This window comes from Podarcis pityusensis (genome assembly GCF_964106645.2).
Source record: "Podarcis pityusensis genome assembly, chromosome: 5".
In the NCBI taxonomy this organism is placed as follows: domain Eukaryota; kingdom Metazoa; phylum Chordata; class Lepidosauria; order Squamata; family Lacertidae; genus Podarcis; species Podarcis pityusensis.
In genome coordinates, this window is record NC_138032.1 from 85,057,227 (window position 1) to 85,082,141 (window position 24,915).

The following is a 24,915-nucleotide window of genomic DNA, read 5'->3' on the forward strand; positions in this document are numbered from 1 at the left end:
AACTCCCACCTCTTGCTCCTGTCAGGAAAAAAAACAGCACCCAGGGTAGACGGGTGAGTTCTCACTTTGCTATAACCATAGTAAATTCCCTTTGCGACATCTACGCCTGTTTGAAAATCGTAGTGCTAAGGCCTATCGTAAGAAACTTTTGATCTGAGCTACCTTCTAAGTGTTCCCTAAGCAGTATATTTAATACTTTTACTAGTCTCCCGATACAGTAGGCTCCACTGTACTTGGCAGTGCCAATCTTTATATGTCCAAAGAGAAACTAAACTAAACGGTGAAAATATTCAGCAGCAAGTTACAGTTATGTCTAATGGCATGCCAAACATTCTGGTGATAAACATTCCACTTCTAGCAATAATTTGCTCAATAAAGTGGGGGAAAGGTGGAAGACAGCAACTATGTAGCATAGTTTGGGTTTGCTGAGAGCAGCAGTAAATGTTGTGTCCGCTTCCAAACAATACTATATTCTTTACAAATGTTTTCATACCAAATCCTTTGTTGAAGACGTCTCTGGCAGACTTGCCAAGGTCCGCATATGGTGGCGGGATAGCCATTGGAGCTAGGAAGACAAAATAATGGGAATGTTAGTACTGCAAGAACAAAATGTAAGCAGTAATGAGTTCTGTCTGCTGTGAAGTCAAATAACAATTCATGATGAGGTGGTTAGCCAGTGCTGCTGCATATTTTTAAGTAATTTGACAAAAGGTGATATATTTAGTATGGCAATGCAGTACTGTACTAAAAGGAATTACAAAGTTAAGATGACAAACTAACGTACCTCTAGATGTTTTTAGGGGGGATCCGGGTGCACTTTTACAACAGCAAGGGCGAATATTTCAAATATATACCAATATTTAAAATACATTATAACAAGCAAACAATTGTTGGTGCATTTTACAAAATGCCTCCTCCCCCATTCCATGCATGAAAGTCCTACAAAGCAGATGTTCACATCCAATAATGCCAACAGCCACTCAGTAACAGCTGCAAATCTATTGACATAGTGGAAGTAAAACCCAATATCCTCTTTACTTATTAAACTGTTTCCACACAAATCTGTTTTAATCTGTAATACAGCTTTGCTCATGCAGAATATGGAGAATCCTGTGACAACTGAGGACAGACACACGCACACCCCATATAACACAAACTGCATGAAACATGTAAAAAAGGTAAAGGACCCCTGGACGGTTAAGTCCAGCCAAAGGCGACTCTGGGGTTGCGGCGCTCATCTCCCTTCAGGCCGAGGGAGCCGACGTTTGTCCACAGACAGCTTTCCGGGCCATGTGGCCAGCATGACTAAACTGCTACTGGCGCATGGAGGACTGTGATGGAAGCCGGAGCACACGGAAACACCGTTTACCTTCCCGCCACAGTGGTACCTATTTACTCACACTGGTGTGCTTTAGAACTGCTAGGTTGGCAGAAGCTGGGACAGAGCAACAGGAGCTTGCCACAATGCATGGATTCGAACCGCCAACTTTCCAATCGGCAAAACGTGTACCATGAATCAGACACCACATTTAACTTGCATATCACTGAACAAAATACTTGTTAAAACTTGGTTAACAGTATTTGTTATTAATATGTTCAAAATATTGACAGGCAGATATAATGTTGTGAAGAGCTTCGGTTTCAGATTTCTGCACACTTATGCTGCTGTTAAAGCACAAAAGCAGGCCAAACCCATTATTTTTGGTCAGCTGGCAACCCTAGTCACAATCTGATGAACTCCTGCTCAGATGATGGATCTTTCATTTTGGGAGAAAGTTAGAATTCAATGAATGGTTTGAACCAAACATCAATATGTAATATTTCCAAGTCAAAATGTATTAGTGCACATTTGAGGCATGAAGGATAACATTAGTACATTTCCGCATGTACTAATGTATAAATAAATGTTTATCCTACAACAAAGGCCTGTGTTTCCATCTCTCTGCTGTGCTGGGTATAAAAATATGACAAGAACGCAATAGTAATTATGTTTCACTTGCATATTAGAGAAATGCAGTTGTGTGGGTTTGTACTATCTACGGTAGTTTTGTCAACTGGGATAGCATGGGCTCAATGAAAGCCAACTTCTCCTTTCCTATCCAGTAGGATCAGCAAATTGAACCCCCACCCCAGACCACCCATTTCTTCACCTCTCCTCAGCTGCCAATTCAGCTGGTGGTAGCTGAAGCAACTCACTTTGGGGGATAGGAAAGGTCCACTACCCTGCACTCTCAATGGGGCACTTCTGGGTAGCTCAATCGGTAGAGCACGAGGCAAAGTTTTAATAGGCATTCTAAATATCACTTTCTCCCAATTTCAAAAAATGTTGACAATTTTATCAGAACATACATTTGCAAAGAAAAAGCACAAGGCCTGCCAATTTGAACAGTTAAGTGTTTAAGGCCCATTGAAACCAATGGGGGGGGGATTCCAAGTCAATACCATTAAGAATAAGGTGGCAGCTATGTAACAACTTCTTAATAATGAATTTTAGAAAGTAATTGCACTTCCTAATTCCAGTTATGTACTGAGCCCTAGGGACAGACGATCAAGGAGAGAAAATATTTGCAAAACCCTTGCTAAGAGCAGCCCAATGTATGATGATTAAACCACAAGTTATGAAGATTACATAATTATGCTGCACCTTTCCCTCAAGTTATTATTTCAAACACCTCCACACCCTTATCACAAAGCACATCCCCAAGGCTTTGCAAATATCTGCAACTCCCAACATATTAACATATTAAGCAGTCCAGGCAGACACACCCATAACAGACAGTAGAAATATTTCATTTAAACACATATTTAAGCAGCTTAGCCCCCTAGATTTCAAATACTTATTTTGACTTTTTCTGACTGTGGATTATATGGTGGGTTAGGTATTAGTCTCATCGTCAAAGCTCACTCTTACTGTAACTTACAAATCTGTTAGTTAGGTTACTTCAACATCCTTACTTCATCTCCCTACTTACGTCTTGGACGCTGACATGCTGGATTAAAAGACATAGCTATCTAGTCCAATTTAGAGAATCTATAAAATGGAAAATTACATTAAAAATAAATTACAGAGATTTTAGAATTAAGAACTCTCGTGGTATTCAGATAACTCTCATGTCATGACTTTGGGGAGGGATGCTGCACACAAAGATAACAGAAAATTTCTGCAGTTTCCCTTCTGAACGGAAGTGTCCCTTTACTCATGGAGGCTGCCTCTGTCCCACATAAAGGAGACGACCTTGGGTGTGGCAGCTACTGGGGAGAAAGAAGGAGTGGTGGAGAGAGAGAAGATAAAATAACTTTTTCCCTGCTACTGCAATGTGAATTCTTCCTTGCGGCCATCTTAGGGAGGAAGTCCTGACCCCTTCCCTGCATCGCCAGCCTAAGTACAGCCCACCAGAAAAGCACATCCTCCTCTCCTCTTTGCAAACGTCACAAAGCTACAAATCAAGGAAGAAGCAGATCTGAACCCGAAAACTAGGATCGAAAAGGGGAGTATAGAAGAATGCCAGCTCCTTTTTTGCAAAGGGGACAGTTTGCAAACGGGAGCCAAGCCAAAAACTTGCAAGGGTGAACCATCCAGAAACTGCAGAGGAAAGGGAGAGGGAGCCACCTTGATGCTCAACTTAACTAGACGCCAAGGGTACTTGACCCCCAAACAATAAAGCAAGTGACATGTTGTTCGTATCTTTATTTTGGAAGTACGTGGAAATTGTTCGATTTGCTTGTGTACTTTTTGAAGTTTTATTATTTATAATTGCTTTTATGTTTGTAGTTATGTGGTTTTCTTATATACATTGTAAGCTGCCTCGAGCATAGTTTTAACTTCGGAAAGGCGGCATACAAACAAAATGATTGATTGATTGACTGATTGAAAAAGCAAGCCAAGAGGAAAGCCCCAACAGGAAACTGGGGAGAGGAGAGCCTGCGCCAAATACCTCACAAGGGAGAAAGGCAGGAGGAAGGGCAAGGGAGGACGTGGGGGGGGGGACACCCCACTCGGGATCCCCCCACCCACGGAAAACCTTGACGGAAAGAGCGCGTGGAGAAACACCACGAACAGAATAAATTCCCTATTAAGCCCCGCAAGAGGGATCTGAGGCCGAGCCAACCTCGCCGCGCTGTTGTTGTGGGGAAACGAGAGCGGGGAGCGATGCTTCCTTTTCAACTCCTTTCCTCTCCCGCGCCATCACCCCCGGGCAAAAGGAACCCCCCACCCCACCCCGCGTTGTCATGGTAACCCCGCCACGGCCCTTACCTGCCCAGTCGGGGGGGAAAGGGACGTGCTTCTTTCCGAGACCCAGAGAGACCCGCGCGCGCCTCCGCCGCCCCTCCCTCTTCTACCCGCGTGAAGGCCGCGCTGGAGGGCGAAGTGAAGGAGACACCTCGCGCTCGCCGCCCGCCTGCGCGCAAGGACCCCCTCCGCGACTCGGGCGCGCAACGACAGACGGGCTGCCCGAGGCGGGCGCCTAAGTTGGAGCGGCCCCGGGGACGCTTAAGGAGACGGGCCGGCGGCGAGCAAGCGAGCGCCGAGGAGACCCTTTGCGGCAAAATGCAGAGGGAGGGATGCAGAGAGAGCGGGGACTGGCGCGGGGAGTCTCGCGGCCCACGCAGGCGCTGGAGTAGACAGTCCTGCCGAGGAGATTCCGCGGGCCGGCGGGGTCCTCGGCTTGAGGAGGATGGGGCGGGGCTCCGGAGGGAGGAGAAGGGCGGGCTGCTACGGGGCAGCCGAGCACACATGCGCAGTGCGAGCGAACGAGACTCACGGGTTTCGATGGTGCTGGGAGGCTGCGCCTGCGCTTTGCCGGGCAAGAAGCCGCGGGGAGCTCAGGGCGGAGTTGCTTTTGAGCTGAGCATGCGCGGAACTGGAGCCTGAACCCCGCCTTCCGAACAAGAGTAGGAGCGCTTAAGTTTATTCTACTAGCAATTCCGTTTTTTTCACTGCAACAGATGCTGTATCCAGACACACAGCCTACTAGCAAATCCATTTGCTAGTGGGTTGTGTGTCTGAATATAGCATTTGTTGCAGTGAAAAAAAAGTATTCCCGGTTTTTAATATATACATATGTTTAGATATAGATAAGGAGAGATCTATAAACAAACACACAATTTTTTTTTTTTTACGATATATTCTATAGATATAAAATCACAGAAATATTGAAAGGGGCTGTGAGATGAAACACCTCATGGTCTGCTGGCTGAGAGGGGATATATGGTAAATGCAATTGCATATAATGCAACATATATATTATTTGGTTTTTTCTCTCTCTATATATATAATTTATGCTTTTCAGATGTATACATTTCCCTGATTTTGCAATCATTTTAACATTTCAAAACTTGACTTCCATCCCCCTCTTTCTGCGGTTACTTAAATTTATTTTTAATGTCTTCTGCATATCCAAATTAATTTGCTCATTTATTCATCTGCTTTAAATATATACTCTTATAAAACTGCGGATTATTGCAATGATCCTGCCAATGTTCTTATCTGTTTACAATTTATCTGTAAATATTCAATAAATCATTTCCATTTTTTTATAAAAAAAGGTTTATTGTCTTGCTTTGTTATTCTGCCGTTAAGTTTTGCCATTTCCGCATATTCCACAAGTTTTTGTATCCATTCTTCCTTTGCTGGGACTTCTGCTTCTTTCCATTTTGGGGCGAGTATTTTTCAAAACATTTTTTAAAATAGCATTTTCACAGCGTTTTTTTTTATACGTATGTAGGTTCCGCCTTAGTGAGCTGTTCCTAGGCTGTCCTGGTTAGTCCAACAATTGAATCCATGCTCTATTCAGGAATTAGGAAATTGTTTGCCTAAGATCACCTAATCAGTGCACAGCAGAGGAGAATTTGAAAATGGATTTCTGGATTCTTAGCTCAGCAGCAGCCTGCTACACACTGATTCTCAGAAGCAAATCCCACTTTTCTCAACGATGCTATGGGATTTTGCAGCCCTAACCACACCGTAACCAAACGCTTCTGGGATCGGTTCCTTTTTTCCTGGTACCTGTCCAAAGCAAACAATGGACCATTTTTGCCCACATTATCTGCCTTTTGGTGCACATCATTATTTGGTTAAGCCACATCGCAAAGGATAGCTTAAAAATAGGCAAAATTGTTAAGAAAAGCCATTGTCCAAATCTGAACAAATACAGTACTTAAAACACAGTTTCCAAGTGGAACAACTTAACCAAGAGCAGCGCTAATAAAGACTTGACTTAGCTGGATCAAATTCCACCAATGCTTATATGAAAAGGAGAGGATAGTCATGTTGTATTGAGGCATAGCGTATTAACTGTGGACTGTCTCTTATGTACAGGCCATCCTCCATTTCCCTCTTCCAGTTCTGAAATAAAATATTTAGTGTCGCGTAGTTCTGCAATAAAGTTGCTATACCCAAGGCTTTACATGCCCCCCATGCCCCTAGAAGTAGTTTGTAAAATAAATAGATACGTTTTTATCTTAGCATTTATTTGTCAGAATAATTTATATCCCGCGTTTCCAAACAAATGGTCGGTGTGTTCAATACAATATGGTAAGGTAAAAAAGATAAAGGACCCCTGGACGGTTAAGTCTAGTCAAAGGTGCCTATGGGTTGTGGCGCTCATCTTGCTTTCAGGTCAAGGGAGATGGCGTTTGTCCACAGACAGCTTTCCAGGTCATGTGACCAGCATGACTAAACTGCTTCTGGCGCAACGGGACTCCGTGATGGAAACTAGAGCGCACGGAAACACCGTTTACCTTCCCGTCGCAGGGGTACCTATTTACTTGCATTGGCATGCTTTTGAATTGCTAGGTTGGCAGGAGCTGGGACAGAGCAACAGGAGCTCACTCTGTTACAGGGATTCGAACCGCCAACCTTCTGATCCGCAAGCCCAAGAGGCTCAGTGGTTTAGACAATTAATTCACCCAATGCTTTCCACCCCCCAAAAAAATGTTAAGGGGTACTCTCATTTTCCTACTCATATTGAAATACTGCCCTTCAATGAAGCCAAACTGCTAGGTTGGCAGGAGCTGGGACAGAGCAACGGGAGCTCACTCTGTCACAGGGATTCGAATCACAACCGCTGGAATTCATTTTGAACAATTGCCATGGTTTCACATAGAGCAGGGCAACTATGTTTTTCCAACTTCACCACCCCCAGTTTTTTTGCTCTTGGGAACAAAGCCTGGTTGTGACTCAATTAATTCTTTCGTGGTTATCTAAACAAGTTGCCAGCGAACCATTTCACTCCTCTCCCTCTTATCTAGGTAGTAGATGTTGCTGCTTCAGCTGTAACTATTCTGTGATAAGTACAACCATATCGGTTGTGAGAATAAAAGCAAGAGCCTCAAGTTTTAACAAAAGAAGCTGCTGCAGCCATGGGCGTAGCCGGGGGGGGAGGCAGACTAAACCAATAAAAATAAATAATACTGCATAGCTAACTGAGGTTCTGCGCCCCCCCCCCCCCAAAGGCCTGCCTTCCCCAACAAAACTCCTGCTTACGCCCATGCAGCCTCTTTGCTAATACCCTTACTTCAGAAGGCAGGATAACATAGGACATTGCAGATAAGAGATAAGTGCTTACAGAATAGGGGGAGAGGGGAAGAATGAGAATAGGCCAGAGCAAGAGTTCACCAAAATAATTAGAATTTAGCCTGCAAACCACTGAGCTTAGAGTAAAATGATAGCCTGCTTCAAAATTTTGCCAGGGCAAGAGAAAGATTCAGAGATCCTGGCTGGCAACCAATTTTTAATACGGGGGATGTTGTGAAATTAGAGAAGATCTGAAGCATAGTTCAAGTCTACCAAATCTACAACAGAGCCGGGTTCCCCGCAGAATTGTTGCTTTGAGCACCCCCAAATGCCGACTCGTATGAATATGCCAGGGCACTGGAAAGAGGGAACTAGCAAATGAGGTACCTAGTAAGAACAGAACTACCCCAAATTTCTCATTCTTTGTTTGTTTGGTCCCAGGGTGGGTTACAGCAATGTTCATACTGGAGAAGAAAGCACCCTTTGCCTGTGTTCTGGGGCAAGCAGCTAAGATGTGCAAAATATGTGTTTCTTAGCCCACCCCCCTCCGATCAATCTTTAATATTTGCATACAGTAAAAGTACATTATAAAGCATGAAAGAGAATGGAAACTGCCTTTTGTTTAGGAGTGCATGCAATACTACATTCTTACAGCTACAATAAAATTAGGTATTTCCCCACTATCCCCTATGGATAGTGTTGTAAAGGAAGACAAACAACTGGATTCAAAATAACCAGCAAGCCCTTTCTTCAGTCAATGGGTGTGTCACTCAAACTTTTTTATCTTTAGGGACGGCAACATGGACCTAGAACAATGAAAGGTAGGAGCAGGCATGATCAGAAAGACATTTTTGTCTCCTATCTTTGGTTCTAGATTGCTTGAAAATGGTCCAGATCCAGACAAACAAACAAAAAAAGTAACATGGATAGAATCCAGGTAAGATCCAGCCGGCCAGTTACAACAGCCCTAGTAACAGGCACACATGCCAAATCCTTTTGCTTTAAAAGAAGCACTGATGCTATTCCCTCTGGTTATTATGAGATACACAACGAGACAAATCACAATCAATATTCTAAGACTACATGGGGGGATTGTTTGCAACTGAATATTGAATATATCCAAGAGCAGGCCTTAGAAGCTTATAGCCAAAATACACCCTAATTACAGACTAACCTTCGTACACCTTCCCCTGCAGGCTGCTTGCACATTGTATACAGGTAATCTTCATACAACCCTAATTAGTTCATTTCTGATCTACAAGAGATACAAGGAGGTTTATAGCAGCACTACCATTTTGAGGATCATGGAGATTCCTAGGAAGACTCTCCTTTAAACTGGAAGAGTCAATAGTGTGTGCTAAACAAGAATTTCCACCTGGCTTTCTGCTCCCCACAGAGCGGTGGGGAGGCCAGCCCCTCCCAGTCTTAGGGCCCCAAAAACGCCTGACTGCTACATCTTCACCCTGAATCAATCCTGAACCATGAGGAGGAGGATGGCCACGATTGTACTCACATTTGTGCTTCTCTTTATGCGACCGTTTATGTCCTTTCTTTTTCTTCTCTTTCTTGTCAACCTTTTCCTCTTTCTTCATTTCCCCCATTTCCCCCTGCAGCACAGAGAAAGGCGGTTCTTCAGCCATAAGTGAAAACCGTCTCAGCCTTTTGCTTCCTTGAAGGCAGTCTGACTCGATCCAAGACTCTGTTTGCAGAAGATGTGGACTTTAGCACTGGGGCGAAACTACTTTTGTCATTGCCTATTTCTAGGGAGAAGGATCTCTGTCTTTAAAGGGGCTGTAGGGACCTCTTGTAAATGAAGGAAGACTAAATAATCACTTCCTGCCACTTATATATCAATGGGAGGGGCATATTTTCAAAGCTGCAATCCCAACCCACTTACCTATTGAACCTAGTAAGACTTCCTTCAGAGCAAACATGCACAAAACATGTGATATAGTTTGGTTCCACTTTATTGTCTAGGTAGAAGGTCTTTCCTGTGGTGGCACCCTAGTTGGTGCAATGCCTTTCCTACAAAGATTTGCCTGGCACCTTCATTGTGGCCTCTTTAGCACCAGGTGAAAACGTTTCTGTTGTCTCGATGGCACCTTCTATCATATCTGGTGGACATGTAAGGTATTAAAAGAATTTTGGGAAATAATATATAATGAACTGAAAAAAATGTCTAAAATAACTTTTTTCTAAAAAAAAACCCCTGAAGCCTTTCTTTTAGGAATTCTAGGTGCCAAAATCCCAACGGAGCAGAAAAGACTATTTATGTAGGTGACCACAGTTGCACGGATGTTATTGGCCCAGAGATGGAAAGAAGATAAAGTCCCGACCAGAGAAGAGTGGCAGATTAAGTTGATGGATTATTCCAAAATGGCAAAAATGAGGAAAATTTATAATTTATCTTAAAAACCATTGTAAACCGTTAAAATTCTTAGTAAGATTGGAATCACACTTGTAGTTTAATGGTGAATTTTGGATATAATGGAGATGTAAAAGATCTCAATTAGTATAAACGATGCAGGAGGAAAGGGGAGGAGGGAAATCCAGGAGATTCATTTGAATCTTGTTTTCATATTGTATGTTGGATATGTGATTGTAAATCTGTAATTTGAAAAACCAAATAAATAATTTTTTAAAAAAACACATTTCTGTTGTCTCACAAACTTTTTCATTTCAGTGCCTTTAAGTGGTTTGAACGGTGGTTGTTTTCTGCGACTGCTTTTATGCTAATGCTGTTTTAACTGTTCCAGACTGCATGAGTGTGTCTCTCTTTTTTTGTGTTAATGGGCACTGTAAAATGGTATAAAGAAATTAATCTCCTACAGAAAGACCTGTCCGTAGTAAAATGCAAGCATGCTGTGAAATTCACGTCCTTATTTCTCACATCCGACTGTAATATTTTATTTTCTGAGTCTGAGCAGCTTCACAATACTGCCCCCACGTGGCAAGGACAAATTGCGAATGTGTGTCGAAAAACTCCCCTAGCTGACTCACAGCGGAGAAGCTACTTTCGCCTTTGCCAAGAGCCTATGATGTGCTGCCAGCCTGGGACGCCACTGAACATACACTCAAAAGGGGCTACAGCTATTGCAGCTCCCTGATCACTCTACCTGTAGAGTTAGCAAACACCTGTTTGTTGCCGTCACACATTGTGAAGGGCTGCGGTTTTGTTTCTTTCTTCCTTTAAGAAATATGGCTGGAACAGAGCTTTTTTTTTTCTGGGGAGACGCAGGGGTCTGTACACCCCTAAACATTTTGTGAATCTTTGTACTTTTGTCCATTTATTGTATTTATTTTTCCCAATATGAACTATAAAATGGTGATTTTCTTGAGTCAAAATGAGAGTACCCCTAAACATTTTTTTTGGGGGGGGGGAGCACTGGGCTGGAGTATAAAAATGCAGAATGCTAAACAAATTAATATTTTTTTTTCCTGGAAGGTAATCCTTTCACCCTTAAATGTTAGGCCATTGTGTTTCTTGCTAGCAGACATGCACCGGCTATTAAGAATTTTCTTATTCTGTGTTTGTCTCAACCTTCCAGCAAATGCACCTCAAAGTTGCTGTTTGAAATCTGTCATTTGAAATTAAGAGCCACAGTCATTTTGACTTGAGAACTGTTTAGTCAAATCTACCCACCACCGAGTGATAGCAGTCACGAAATTAAAAGATGCCTACTTCTTGGGAGAAAAGCGATGACAAACCTAGACAGCATCTTAAAAAGCAGAGACATCACCTTGCCAACAAAGGTCCGTATAGTTAAAGCTATGGTTTTCCCAGTAGTGATGTATGGAAGTGAGAGCTGGACCATAAAGAAGGCTGATCATCGAAGAATTGATGCTTTTGAATTATGGTGCTGGAGGAGACTCTTGAGAGTCCCACGGACTGCAAGAAGATCAAACCTATCCATTCTGAAGGAAATCAGCCCTGAGTGCTCACTGGAAGGACAGATCGTGAAGCTGAGGCTCCAATACTTTGGCCACCTCATGAGAAGAGAAGACTCCCTGGAAAAGACCCTGATGTTGGGAAAGATGGAGGGCACAAGGAGAAGGGGACGACAGAAGACGAGATGGTTGGACAGTGTTCTCGAAGCTATGAACAAACTGTGGGAGGCAGTGGAAGACAGGAGTGCCTGGCGTGCTCTGGTCCATGGAGTCACGAAGAGTCAGACACGACTAAATGACTAAACAACAACCTGCCACCAATGTGGCATGCTGAGTTTGATTTAGATGCAGAGAGTCATGCCCCCACTTCTATTTATATAGCAATCCCCGACATGGGGATACACTCTGGCTTGCTCTCATTTCATGCTGGATTTTCCTCTGATGTCTGTGAAAGAGCCAAACTTGCTCCATATTATGGACGCCGCATTGTGGACTAGAGATGGGAGTGTCTGCCACCTGCCCCAGACTGACTCAGGAATTATCAGAGTTGTTTCCAAGATAAATCAGAAAGAACTTGAACCATTTTCTTTTTTATATATAATATTGTTTATTCCATTTTACATTTAACATTTCCAAATAAACATTTTACAAACTTTAAAATATCCAGTGACTTCCCTGCTTCTCTTTCCATGGTTCATTTTACATATCGTACATCCCTGCATATTTTACTATAACCATTCAAATCTGTTTTCCACTTTTACATCCATCAACTATTATTTACTCTGTTGAATTTATCAATTTTATGCCACCATTTTCAGCTGTATACAGTTATTTTCCATATATTCAACAAATGTTTTCCAGTCTTCTTCAAATGTGTGTTCTTCTTGCTCTCTTATTCTATTTGTTAAATCTGCAAGTTCTGCATATTCTGTCAATTTAAGTTGTCAATCCTCTTTAGCTGGGTCCTCACTCACTTACCATTTTGGGGCTAACAAAACACGGACCACAGTTGTTGCATACGTAAATAACCTTTACTGACACCTAGGAATTTCAGTCTGGGTTATCCCCAAGAAAAAGGACTTTGGGGAAAGTAGTTTAAAACATTTTTTTCGATTCATTACAAGTCATTTCCCAATACCCTTTTACCCTTTTAAATGTCCACCACATGTGGATGAATGTTCCCTCTGCTTCTTTACACTTCCAACACGTATCTGATTCTTTTATAAATCTTAGCCAACCTACTCAGGAACTTGGACCCTTTTCTTAGTCATTCTAAGGATCAGAAAAATCAACCCCTTTTCCTTGCCTCTTTCCATTCCCCAAGCATTGTACTGCTTCATTTTAATTACTCGGTCAGCAATGGCGGTGAAATCTGCATCACCATCAGAGCCTGTAGAGACGGGAGGAGACAGGTTGCCCCTTCTAGTTCATCCACTTGGTCTGCAGGGCCCTTCCAGACAGGGCTAGCTCAATATATTTGGGCACCTGAGGCAAATCACAAAAATGGCGTCCCCCCCATGCCCCACCAGGGAAGAAGCGATGAATGACGATCTACCTCAGTAACAAGGGGGAATAAAGATCTTCTTCAGGAACCAGGGTGGGAGGAGACCAGCAGCAGGCTCCCCTGGCTTACTGTCATCCCCAATATGTGTTGAAGTTGTTTTTTTATTTAAAATCAAGATCATCTTTCGCTCAAGACTTTTCCTTCAGTCTAGATTTACTCTTTTGCCTACTTCAATTCAGCAAACCCAAGTTGGAGGCAGAGTTAACAACTTCCTTCCAGTCATCAGGAATTTCCATCTGTCCTGAATTTCCATGCCGCTTCAGGCTAAAGGATGTTGAGTCATTCTCATGGAATTCCTACAGAAATGAAGGAAGCACCAGGCAAAATAAAATAGAAAACATAACTGTTTACACGGTTTAGCTGATCCTGTCCTTGGGGTGGGCAACAAATAGCAACCGATAATCACAATACTTACATATCTGTATCTCTATTGATCAGTCTAGCTAGTAAAGGGCCTAGAATGATGTAGAAAAAAAACACACGACTCTGAATCAAAACAAAATGCAGACCATTCATTCTGGTCATCGTCAGCCAAAAGATGCTCGCCAAATAAATAGTGCTTCCAGAAAACTTAGATCACATGCATATCATACATTTAAAGCAGTCTTATACCATGTTAATAGTCATGGCATCCCCCCAAAAGCAGGAAAGTGAAAATCTCCCAGAGTGGGAGACTGAGAGAGGAAATGAAAGCTCCATTTTCTGTTCAGGCTGGAGTTAAGAGCTGCTTTTGCATAAAGGGAAGACTGTTGTACAGTTGCCCTGTTTTTGTATTTTAGATGCCCTGCTGCCAATTTTCTGCATGCACACACTTGTTTAAGCTGTTGCTGCTAGGTGTGAATTATGTTTTAGAATTGTACAGTGGTACCTCGGGTTACAGACACTTCAGGTTACAGACTCCACTAACCCAGAAATAGTACCTCGGGTTAAGAACTTTGCTTCAGGATGAGAACAGAAATCGCGCTGTGGCAGTGCAGCGGCAGTGGGAGGCCCCATTAGCTAAAGTGATACCTCAGGTTAAGAACAGTTTCAGGTTAAGAACGGACCTCCAGAACGAATTAAGTTCTTAACCTGAGGTACCACTGTATCTAATAACATATTGTTGTGAGTTTGTGGATGCCAGACTCTCCTAAATTCCTGGGTCCAGTAGGTGTTAGAATTTAAGCAAGGCTTGGGGTGTTGAACTGGATGCCAGACTCCTAATCCCTGTCCTGGACCCAGTTTCCCATGGTCAGGAAATAGTCTGGGAGATGGGCCATTAACAGCACAAAGGACAGGTAGTGGACCATTAAGAAAGCCAAGGAAAGGGGTTCTGTACCGGATGACAAATGGGTGGGGCCCCTCCTCCAGCTCTGAGTTAGTTAGAAGGACAAAAGACAGAGTTTAGAGGGGAGAGTTGGCTGTGATGTGACTTAGAGGACAAAACGTTATGGGCTGGTCAAGGCAGCAAGCTGGAGAGAGGATCAGAGCACGATGGTTGATTACTGTTTGAACCCAAGCCTATGCCTGGGGAGAAGCAAGATCCTCTTGCAGTGTTAATGCCGTGATACTCTAATTTATGGGGAAAATTGAGGGGACTAGCCTAGTCCCCCTAGTCCACTGACTGCACGCCACTGCCTTTGCCCGCTCCACAGCAACTGGTGTTTTGGATAAACTGGCCTGCAAGCATCACCTCCTTCTGTCATGGTTCATAGCCACTGACGAACCAGCATTTCAGGAATTTGTCAGATGGCTGTTTTTCCAAATCCAAGCTAGTAACAACTTTTACTGCGACCTTTTAAAATGCTGCTTCACATCCCCGTGGCTCAAGTGGCACAGGGTGTGTTTGTTTTCCAGGGAAACGCAGGGGAAGGGAGTCCATTTGTTTGCAGAAGCAGCACCAGGGGAGGTCTGACCAACAACTTATCTTCAGGCTATTTTGGTGATCAGATCCACCCACCCACAAGAGTCTCACTGCTCTCTCCCCCCTCTACCGCCATGAGTGGGGAAACAATGAATCACAACTCCATGTGCTCTGCTTCTGCAATAAACTTCACAGCTGCTCCCAGGTGCATTTCCCAACTGCCTTTGCCAGGAGGCAGAATAATAACACTGGACTGCAGCCACCCCTCCTTGCAATGATACAGATATTATTATTATTATTATTATTATTATTACTACTACTACTACTGCTACTACTACTGCTATTACTACTTTGTTGTTGTTGTTTAGTCGTTTAGTTGTGTCCGACTCTTCGTGACCCCATGGACCAGAGCACGCCAGGCGGCACTCCCATTTCTTTAAGAACTTGCCATAGTTTGCTGTGGTCGACACAGTCAAAGGCTTTTGCATAGTCAATGAAGCAGAAGTAGATGTCTTTCTGGAACTCTCTAGCTTTCTCCATAATCCAGCGCATGTTTGCAATTTGGTCTCTGGTTCCTCTGCCCCTTCGAAATCCAGCTTGCACTTCTGGGAGTTCTCGATCCACATACTGCTTAAGCCTTCCTTGTAGAATTTTAAGCATAACCTTGCTAGTGTGTGAAATGAGTGCAATTGTGCGGTAGTTGGAGCATTATTTGGCACTGCCCTTCTTTGGGATTGGGATGTAGACTGATCTTCTCCAATCCTCTGGCCACTGCTGAGTTTTCCAAACTTGCTGGCATATTTGAGTGTAGCACCTTAAGAGCATCATCTTTTAAAATTTTAAATAGTTCAGCTGGAATACCATCACTTCCACTGGCCTTGTTATTAGCAGTGCTTTCTAAGGCCCATTTGACTTCAACTACTACTATTTAACTGTGTATACCGCCCAATAACTGCAGGTCTTAGGGGGGTTTGCAAGATAAGGTCTAAATCACAAGGTATAACCATGCAGAGCTGTTTTGCAGGACTGAGCTAACTCATTCTTTCTCAACCATAGCACCCTCCATCCTCAGTGAGCTACAACATGAGTATGAGGATTTAATTGGACTTGGTACGGTCATTTTTAAGATGCTTTGCTTGTTTACAATGCTATTGTACTACCAACCTTACTGTATGTTTGTGAAACATGGACCGCTTATAAACACCAGCTCCAGCTCCTCAAAAGATTCCATCAATGGTGTCTCCAAAAAGTTTTACACACCACTTGGGAAGACAGGCAAACTAATGCCAGTGTATTGGAAGAAGCAAAGATCACCAGTGTTGAAGCAATGATTCTTCAACATCAACTTCGTTGGACTGGTTATGTTGTGCGGATGCCTGGTTATCATCTTCCAAAGCAACTACTCTATTCCAAACTTAAAAATGGAAAGTATGGTGCTGGTGGTCAACCAAAGAGGTTCAAAAACTCTCTCAAGGCAAATCTTTAAAAATGTAGGATAAACACCAACAACTGGGAAACACTGGCCAGCAAGCGTGCCAATTGGAGAACGGCTTTCACCAAAGGTGTCATGGGTTTTGAAGACACTCAAACTCAGGATGAAAGGGAGAAATGAGCCAAGAGGAAGGCACGCTTAGCAAACCCTCACCATGATCAACTCCTGCCCAGAAACCTATCGTATTTTTCGCCCTATAGGGCGCACTTTTTTGGGGGGGGGGAATAAAGAAAAAAAAATACCCCCCCCCGAGCCCCAAAGAGCAAAGAAGCCATGACAGCGAGCGGGATGGATCCCGCTAGCTGTCTTGGCTTTGTTTTTAGCCTTGGGGCTGGGGGTTCCCGGAGCTTGCGGGGCTGGGGGCGGGGGAAGCCCGAGATTCCCCCGACCCCAGCCCCCAGAACGGGTCTCCGCCGGGAACTCCCGCCGGGCTCGCAAGGCTTGTGGACATCTGCCTGAAGCCCGGGGTGTGCTCTGGAGCGCCCCGTGCTTCAGGCTGCAGGCTGCTACCCGCAAGCCTTGGGAGCCTGGCGGGCACTCCCGCTGGGCTCCCAAGGCTTGCGGATAGCTTCCTGAAGCCTGGAGAGTGAGAGGGGTCGGTGCGCACCGACGCCTCTCGCTCTCCAGGCTTCAGCGAAAGCCTGCATTCGCCCCATAGGACGCACACACATTTCCCCTTCATTTTTGGAAGGGAAAAAGTGCGTCCTATAGGGCGAAAAATACAGTATGTCTCCACAGTGGAAGGACGTGTGGATCCAGAATTGGCCTCCACAGTCACTTACGGACTCATTGTTAAAACCGTGTTTATGGAAGACAATCTTACTCAGCTATGAGTGATCGCCAAAGAAGAAGAAAATGTGTTCTGGGAGGTAGCTAGCCTTTTTTCCAATTGAAAAAAAGAGTCTGGAATGAAATAATAATTTTCTGTCTTCATTGACACTCCATGTTTTGGGATGCATTCCAGCACATTCACAGTTAGACTACAATTCTGGATATCTGCCTTTTTTCTATGGGCAGTAGACACTTCTCCGCACAAACATCTCCCATGGTAACCTCCTGCATCTTCCTCTTCCTACATATTGCAGCTACTAAGCACCCCTTTCTTCTTCCACCTCCTCCTCTCTTTTATTCTGCTCCCCTTTTGATCACACACACCCTGCTAATATATGTTTCTGCATCTTTAAGACGAATAGCACCTTCAGAGGAAGGTTTTCAGTTAGCTTATTCAGTCAGATGCTGTAAAGTTCAGTTGATGGACATTGCACCTTTATTTTTATTTTTTTAAATGATATTTATTGAGAATTTTAAGGTTACAAAGAAAAAAGAAGGAAAAAACAAGAGAAAAAGAAAAAGAAAAAAAAGTAGATAAAAGTAACAATTAAACAATACAAATCAGTAAAAACCAAAGTCAAAAAGAAAAAACAAAACACACAATACATCAAAATCAAAAAGCAAAAATAAACAAAAAATTTAAAAACAAATCCAATATTCCCAGATCCTTAACTGTCATTACCTTATTTCATCGACCTCCTCACACCTCCCTTTATTGCATTCTAGTTGTTAATTATCTCAGCAAATCCTTTCCATCTTTCACAATATTCTGTCATTAAATTGCCTTAATCTATTTTAACCTTATCTTACCATAAAAAAACCTAAAACTTAAAACTTAAATCTTATTTATACCAAATTCTCTTAACCATAACATATTCTTACATAATTCTTTTTAACATTTCTGCTAAAGCCAAATAATTTCATTTTTCTAATACTCATTAATTTTATGATACTTTTCTAAATAAATTTTTAAAACTTTCTTCCAATCTTCATCCATTGTGTCTTCTTCCTGGTCTCGGGTTTTGTCAGTCCTTTCTATCCCATCCATCTAGTCCCTCAACCTGGTGACCTTATATCCGAGGCTCTTAAGTCTTTTCCATGTCCCTTCCGCAGGTCTTCTTCATATTTATACCTGTACTTTACTTTGTCTTCTGCTCCTTTCACTCGGGAAGACTCCAGCTTGACAATATTTTTGTCCCTTCTCGACAAGTCAGCCCCTTTTCCATAGTCAACACTGAAATCCATGTGATATTTAAAGGCATGTTTCAAGGTCCCTCCAAAGTTAAAGGCCCCCACAACTCCGAGCTCCCCCTGGCCCAAAACCAGACTTGAAAGGTCAAAACATCCCTGCATGGGGGGGTCTATCCAGCCCCCCATCTCCAAGCCAAACTGGACTCCATCTCTCCAAATCTGACTTTTTCCAGGTTCCTTCGTCAAATCCAACAACTCATGTTCCTGCTGGGCCACAGCTCCCTCCATCTCTGCCACCCGAGGTCCAGCAACAACCTCCTCCCTCATCTGATCTATCAAAGCACATTCCTGGATTAATTCCTGAGTGGGTTCTGTATAGGTACCCACTGCCTGTGATGGACATTGCACCTTTAAGGGTGTTTGCTTGTTAATAAAGCATCTCTTCTCAACTACTACTGCATGCACAAATAGCTCAGCTGGTAGAGCACAAGTCAGAGCGGTTCAAACCAGCTTCAACCGGTTCAAACAGGCTTCAACTGGTTCAAACCAGTCTGGACCGGTTCCAACCAGCTTGAACCAGTTCAAACCATTCTAGACCGGTTCCAACCAACTTGGACCGGTTCCTACCAGTCAAGACTTGTTCCAATCAGCTTGGACTGGTTCCAACCGGTCTAGACTGGTTCCAACTGGCTTCGACCGGTTCCAACCGGTCTGAACCAGTTCCAACCAGTCTAGACCAGTTCCAACTGTCTTGGACTGGTTAAAACTGGCCTAAACCAGTTCCAACTGGCTTTGACCGGTTCCAACCAGCATGGACCAGTGCAAACTGGTCTGGACCAGTTCCATCTGATCTGCACCGGTACCAACCAGCTTTGACCAGTTCAAACTAGCCCTAACCGGTTCAAACTGGCTTGAACCGGTTCAAACTGGCCTACACCAGTTCCAACCGGTCTGAACTGGTTCCAACCGGCTTGAATCGGTTCGAACTGGCCTAAACCGGTTCCAACCGATCTGAACCGGTTCCAACCGGCTTGGACCAGTTCAAACTGTCCTAAGCCGGTTCCAACCAGCTTCGATCGGTTCAAACTAGCCTAAAGCGGTTCAAATTGGCCCAAACCGGTTCCAACCAGCTTGAAACGGTTCAAACTGGCCTAAACAGGTTCAAACCAGTCTGAACCGGTTGCAACCGGCTTTGACTGGTTTAAAGTGGCCTAAAGCGGTTCAAATTCGACTATACCGGTACAAACTGGCCTAAAGCGGTTCAAACTGACCTAAACCGGTTCCAACTGGTCTGGACCAGGTCCAACCGGCTTAGACCAGTGCTAACTCGTCTAGTGCAGTTCCAACTGATCTGGACTGGTCCCAACCAGCTTTGACCGGTTCAAACTGGTTCAAACCGGCCTAAACCGGTTCAAACCGGCTTCAACCGGTTCAAACTGGCTTTGACCGGTTCAAACTAGCCTAAACAGGTTCAAACTGGCCTAAAGCTGTTCAAACTGGCCTAAACCAGTTCCAACCGGCTTGGACTGGCTCAAACAGCCCTAAACCGGTTCAAACCGGTCTCAATCGGTTCCAACTGGCATTGAACGGTTCAAACTGGCCTAAACCGGTTCAAACTGGCTTTGACCAGTTCAAACTAGCCTAAACAGGTTCAAACTGGCCTAAACCGGTTCCAACCGGTCTGAACCGGTTCCAACCAGCTTGGACCAGTTCAAACTGCCCTAAACCAGTTCCAACCAGCTTTGACAGGTTCAAACTAGCCTAAACCAGTTCAAACTGGCTTAAAGCGGACCAAATTGGAATAAACCGGTTCCAACGGGCTTGGACAGGTTCAAACTGGCCTAAACCGGTTCAAACCGGTCTGAACCGCTTCCAACCGGTTCAAACTGGCCTAAACCAGTTCAAACTGGCTTCGACCAGTTCCAACCGGCTTGGACCAGTGCAAACTGGTCTGGACCAGTTCCAACTGATCTGGACTGGTCCCAACTGGCTTGGACCAGTGCAAACTGGCTTAAACTGGTTGCAACTGGTATGAACCAGTTGAAACTGGCTTAAACTGGATTCAACTGGTATGCACCAGTTCCAACCTGCTTGGAACGGTTCAAACGGGCCTAAACCAGTTCCAACCGGCTTTGACCGGGTTAAACTGGCCTATACCGGTTCCAATTGGCTTGGACCGGTTTAAACTGGCCTAAACCATTTCCAACCGGCTTTGACCGGTTCAAACTGGCCTAAACCGGTTTCAACCAATCTGAACCGGTTCCAACTGGCTTGCACCGGTTCAAACTGGCCTAAACCAGTTCCAACTGGTCTGGACCGGGTCCAACCGGCTTGGACCAGTGCAAACTGGTCTGGACCAGTTCCAACTGATCTGGACTGGTCCCAAGCAGTTTGACCGGTTCAAACTAGCCTAAACCAGTTCAAACTGGCCTAAAACGGTTCCAAGCGGTCTGGACCGGCTCCAACCGGCTTTGACTGGTTCAAACTAACCTAAACCGGTTCCAACCGGCCTCGACCCATTCCAACCGGCTTCGTCCGGTTCCAAACAGCATGGACCAGTTCCAACCATTCTGGACGGGTTCAAACCAGCTTGGACCAGTTCAAACTAGCCTAAACCGGTTCCAACTGGCCAAACCAGTTCAAACCGGCTTTGTCCAGTTCAAACTAGCAGAAACCAGTTTCAAACTAACAGAAACCGGTTGAAACCGGATTAAACCGGTTCCAACCAGCTTGAACCGGTTCAAACTGGCCTAAACCAGTTCAAACTGGTCTAAACCTGTTCAAACAGGTCCTCAACCGGTTCAAACCGGTCTCAACCGGTTCCAACTGGCTTTGACCGGTTTAAACTGGCCTAAACCGTTTCCAACCAGTCTGAATCGGATCCAACTGGCTTGGACTGGTTCAAACTGGCCTAAACCGGTTCAAACTAGCCCAAACTGGTTCAAACCGATCTGAACCGGTTCCAACCGGCTTGAATCGGTTCAAACTGGCCTAAACCAGTTCCAACCGGTCTGGACCGGATCAAACTGGCCTAGAACTGTTCAAACTGGTCTGGACCGGTTCCAACCAGATTTGACCAGTTCAAAGTGGCCTAAACTGGTTGAAACCAGCTTCAACCCATTCCAACCAGCTTCGTCCGATTCCAAACGGCATGGACGGGTTCCAAACGGCATGGACGGCTTCCAACCAGCTTTGACCGGTTCAAACTAGCCTAAACCGGTTCAAACTGGCCTAAACCAATTCAAACCGGCTTCAACCGGTTTAAACTGGCTTTTACCAGTTCAAACTAGACTAAACCAGTTCAAACTGGCCTAAACCAGTTCTAAGCGGTCTGAACCAGTTCCAACCGGCTTGGACTGCTTAAAACTGGCCTAAACAGGTTAAAACCGGTTTTGACCGGATCAAACTGGCCTAAACCGGTTCCAACCATTCTGGACGGGTTCCAAACAGCTTTGACTGTTTCAAACTAGCCTAAACCGGTTCAAACTGGCCTAAACCAGCTCAAACTGGCCTAAACCGGCTCAGACTGGCTTCACCTGGTTCAAACTGGCTTTTACCGGTTCAAACTAGCCTAAAGCAGTTCAAAATGACCTAAACCGGTTCCAACTGGTCTGGACCAGGTCCAACCGGCTTAGACCAGTGCAAACTGGTCTGGTGCAGTTCCAACTGATCTGGACTGGTCCCAACCAGCTTTGACTGGTTCAAACCGGCTTCAACTGGTTCCAACTGGCTTTGACTGGTTTAAACTGGCCTAAACCGGTTCCAACCAGCTTGGACCGGTTTAAACTGGCCTAAACCGGTTCCAACCAGTCTGAACCGGATCCAACCGGCTTGGACCGGTTCAAACTGGCCTAAACCGGTGCAAACTAGCCAAAACTGGTTCAAACCGGTCTGAACCGGTTCCAACTGGCTTGAATTGGTTCAAACTGGCCTAAACCAGTTCCAACCGGTCTGGACCGGATCAAACTGGCCTGGAATTGTTCAAACTGGTCTGGACCGGTTCCAACCAGATTTGACCAGTTCAAAGTGGCCTAAACCGGTTGAAACCAGCTTCAACCCATTCTAACCAGCTTCGTCCGGTTCCAAACGGCATGGACGGGTTCCAAACGGCATGGACGGGTTCCAAATGTTCTGGACAGGTTCCAACCAGCTTTGACCGGTTCAAACTAGCCTAAACTGGTTCAAACTGGCCTAAACCAATTCAAACCGGCTTCAACCGGTTTAAACTGGCTTTTACCGGTTCAAACTAGACTAAACCAGTTCAAACTGGCCTAAACCAGTTCTAAGCGGTCTGAACCGGTTCCAACCGGCTTGGACCGCTTAAAACTGGCCTAAACTGGTTAAAAACGGTTTCGACCGGATCAAACTGGCCTAAACCAGTTCCAACTGATCTGGACTGGTCCCAACCAGCTTTGACTGGTTCAAACTAGCCTAAACCGGTTCCAAGTGGCCTAAACCGGTTCCAACCGGTTTGGATCGGCTCCAACCGGCTTAGACCATTTCAAACTGGCCTAAACCGGTTCCAACCGGCTTCGACCGGTTCAAACTAGCCTAAAACGGTTCCAACCGGCTTCAACCTATTCCAACAGGCTTCGTCCGGTTCCAAACGGCATGGACCTGTTCCAACCGTTCTGGACAGGTTCCAACCAGCTTTGACCAGTTCAAACTAGCCTAAACCGGTTCAAACTGACCTAAACTGGTTCAAAGCAGTCTGAACCAGTTCCAACCGGCTTGGACTGGTTCAAACTGGCCTAAATCGGTTCCAACTGGTCTGGATCAGGTTCAACAGGCTTGAACCATTGAAAATTGATCTGGACCAGTTCCAAATGATCTGGACCAGTCCCAACCAGCTTGGACCGATTCAAACTGGCCTAAACCAGTTCAAACTGGCCTAAACTGGTTCCAACCGGTCTGAACCGGTTCCAACCAGCTTGGACCAGTTGAAACTGCTCTAAACCGGTTCAAACTGGTCTGGACTGGTTCCAACCGGCTTGGACCAGTGCAAACTGGCCTAAACCGGTTCCAAGAGGCTTCGACCCATTCCAACCAGCTTCGTACGATTCCAAATGGCATGGAGCAGTTCCAACTGATCTGGACCGGTCCCAACCAGCTTTGACCGGTTCAAATTAGCCTAAACCGGTTCAAACTGGTCTAAACTGGTTCCAACCGGTCTGAAGCGGTTCCAACTGGCTTGGACCTGTTCAAACTGGCCTAAAGTGTTTCAAACCGGCTTTGACCGGTTCAAACTAGCCTAAACCAGTTCAAACTGCCCTAAACCGGTTCAAACCGGTCTGAACCGGTTCAAACCGGCTTGGACCTGTTCAAACTGGCCTAAAGCATTTCAAACCGGTCTAGACCGTTCCCAACCAGCTTTGACTGCTTCAAACTAGCCTAAACCGGTTCAAACTGGCTTTAACCGGTTCAAACTAGCCTAAACCGGTTCAAACAGCCCTAAACTGGTTCAAAGTGGTCTGAACCGGTTCCATCCAGCTTGGACCAGTTAAAACTGGCCTAAACCGGTTCAAACTGGTTTCAACGGGATCAAATTGCCCTAAACCAGTTCCAACCGGCTTTGACCGGTTCTAACTAGCCTAAACGAGTTCAAAATGGCCTAAAGCGGTTCAAATTGGACTAAACCGGTTCCAACTGGCTTGGACCGGTTCAAATTGGATTAAACTGGTTCCAACCGGTCTGAATCGGTTCCAACTGGCTTGGACCAGTTCAAACTGCCCTAAACCGGTTCTAACCGGCTTCGACAGGTTCAAACTGGCCTAAAGCATTTCAAACCAGCTTCGACCGGTTCAAACTAGCCTAAACCAGTTCAAACTACCCTAAACCGGTTCAAAAATGGTCTGAACTAGTTCCAACAAGCTTGGACCTGTTCAAACAGGCCTAAAGCGTTTCAGACCGGTCTAGACCCTTCCCAACCAGCTTTGACCGCTTCAAACTAGCCTAAACCGGTTCAAACCAGCTTCAACTGGTTCAAACTGGCTTTGACTGGTTCAAACTAGCCTAAACCGGTTCAAACTGGCCTATAGAGGTTCAAATTGGACTAAACCAGTTCCATCCGGCTTGGACCGGTTAAAACTGGCCTAAACCGGTTCAAACCGGTTTCGACGGGATCAAACTGGCCTAAACCGGTTCAAACCGGTCTGGACCGGTTCCAACCGGCTTTGACCGTTTCAATCTGGCCTAAACCGGTTCAAACTGGCCTGAAGTGGTGCCAACCAGCTTCGACCGTTTCAAACTGGCCTAAACCAGTTCCAACCAGTCTCAACCGGTTCCATCCGGCTTGGACCGGTTTAAACTGGCCTAAACCTCTTCCAACCGGCTTGGACCAGTGCAATCTGGTCTGGACCAGTTCCAACTGATCGAGACCGGTCCCAACCAGTTTGACCGTTTCAAACTAGCCAAAACTGGTTCAAATGGGCTTCAACTGGTTCAAACTGGCTTTGACCAGTTCAAACTTGTCTAAACTGGTTCAAACTGGTTTGGACCGGTTCCAACCGGCTTGGACCAGTTCAAACTGGCTTAAACTGGTTGCAACTGGTATGAACCAGTTCCAACCGGCTTGGAATGATTCAAACGGG

At 44.9% G+C, this 24,915-nt stretch overlaps 1 protein-coding gene across 3 annotated transcripts in view; it reads right to left on the reverse strand.

Annotated features, from left to right (window-relative positions):
* The window catches only part of VDAC2 (voltage dependent anion channel 2), a 20,900-nt gene extending 11,729 nt beyond the window's left edge, over nucleotides 1-9,171 (reverse strand). The window contains exons 1-3 of one of the 3 annotated variants that reach the window (XM_081007678.1): nucleotides 4,256-4,413; nucleotides 2,973-3,031; nucleotides 494-565 (exon numbers count right to left, since the gene is read on the reverse strand). In XM_081007678.1, coding sequence (XP_080863804.1) covers nucleotides 494-565; nucleotides 2,973-3,006 — 106 coding nt within the window. In that variant the 5' untranslated portion in view covers nucleotides 3,007-3,031; nucleotides 4,256-4,413. Of the gene's footprint in view, nucleotides 1-493; nucleotides 566-2,972; nucleotides 3,032-4,255; nucleotides 4,414-9,029 lie in introns of those variants that run through there. The other 2 variants (XM_081007677.1, XM_081007679.1) reach the window with 2 other exon arrangements.
* Nucleotides 9,172-24,915: the final 15,744 nt, after the last annotated feature.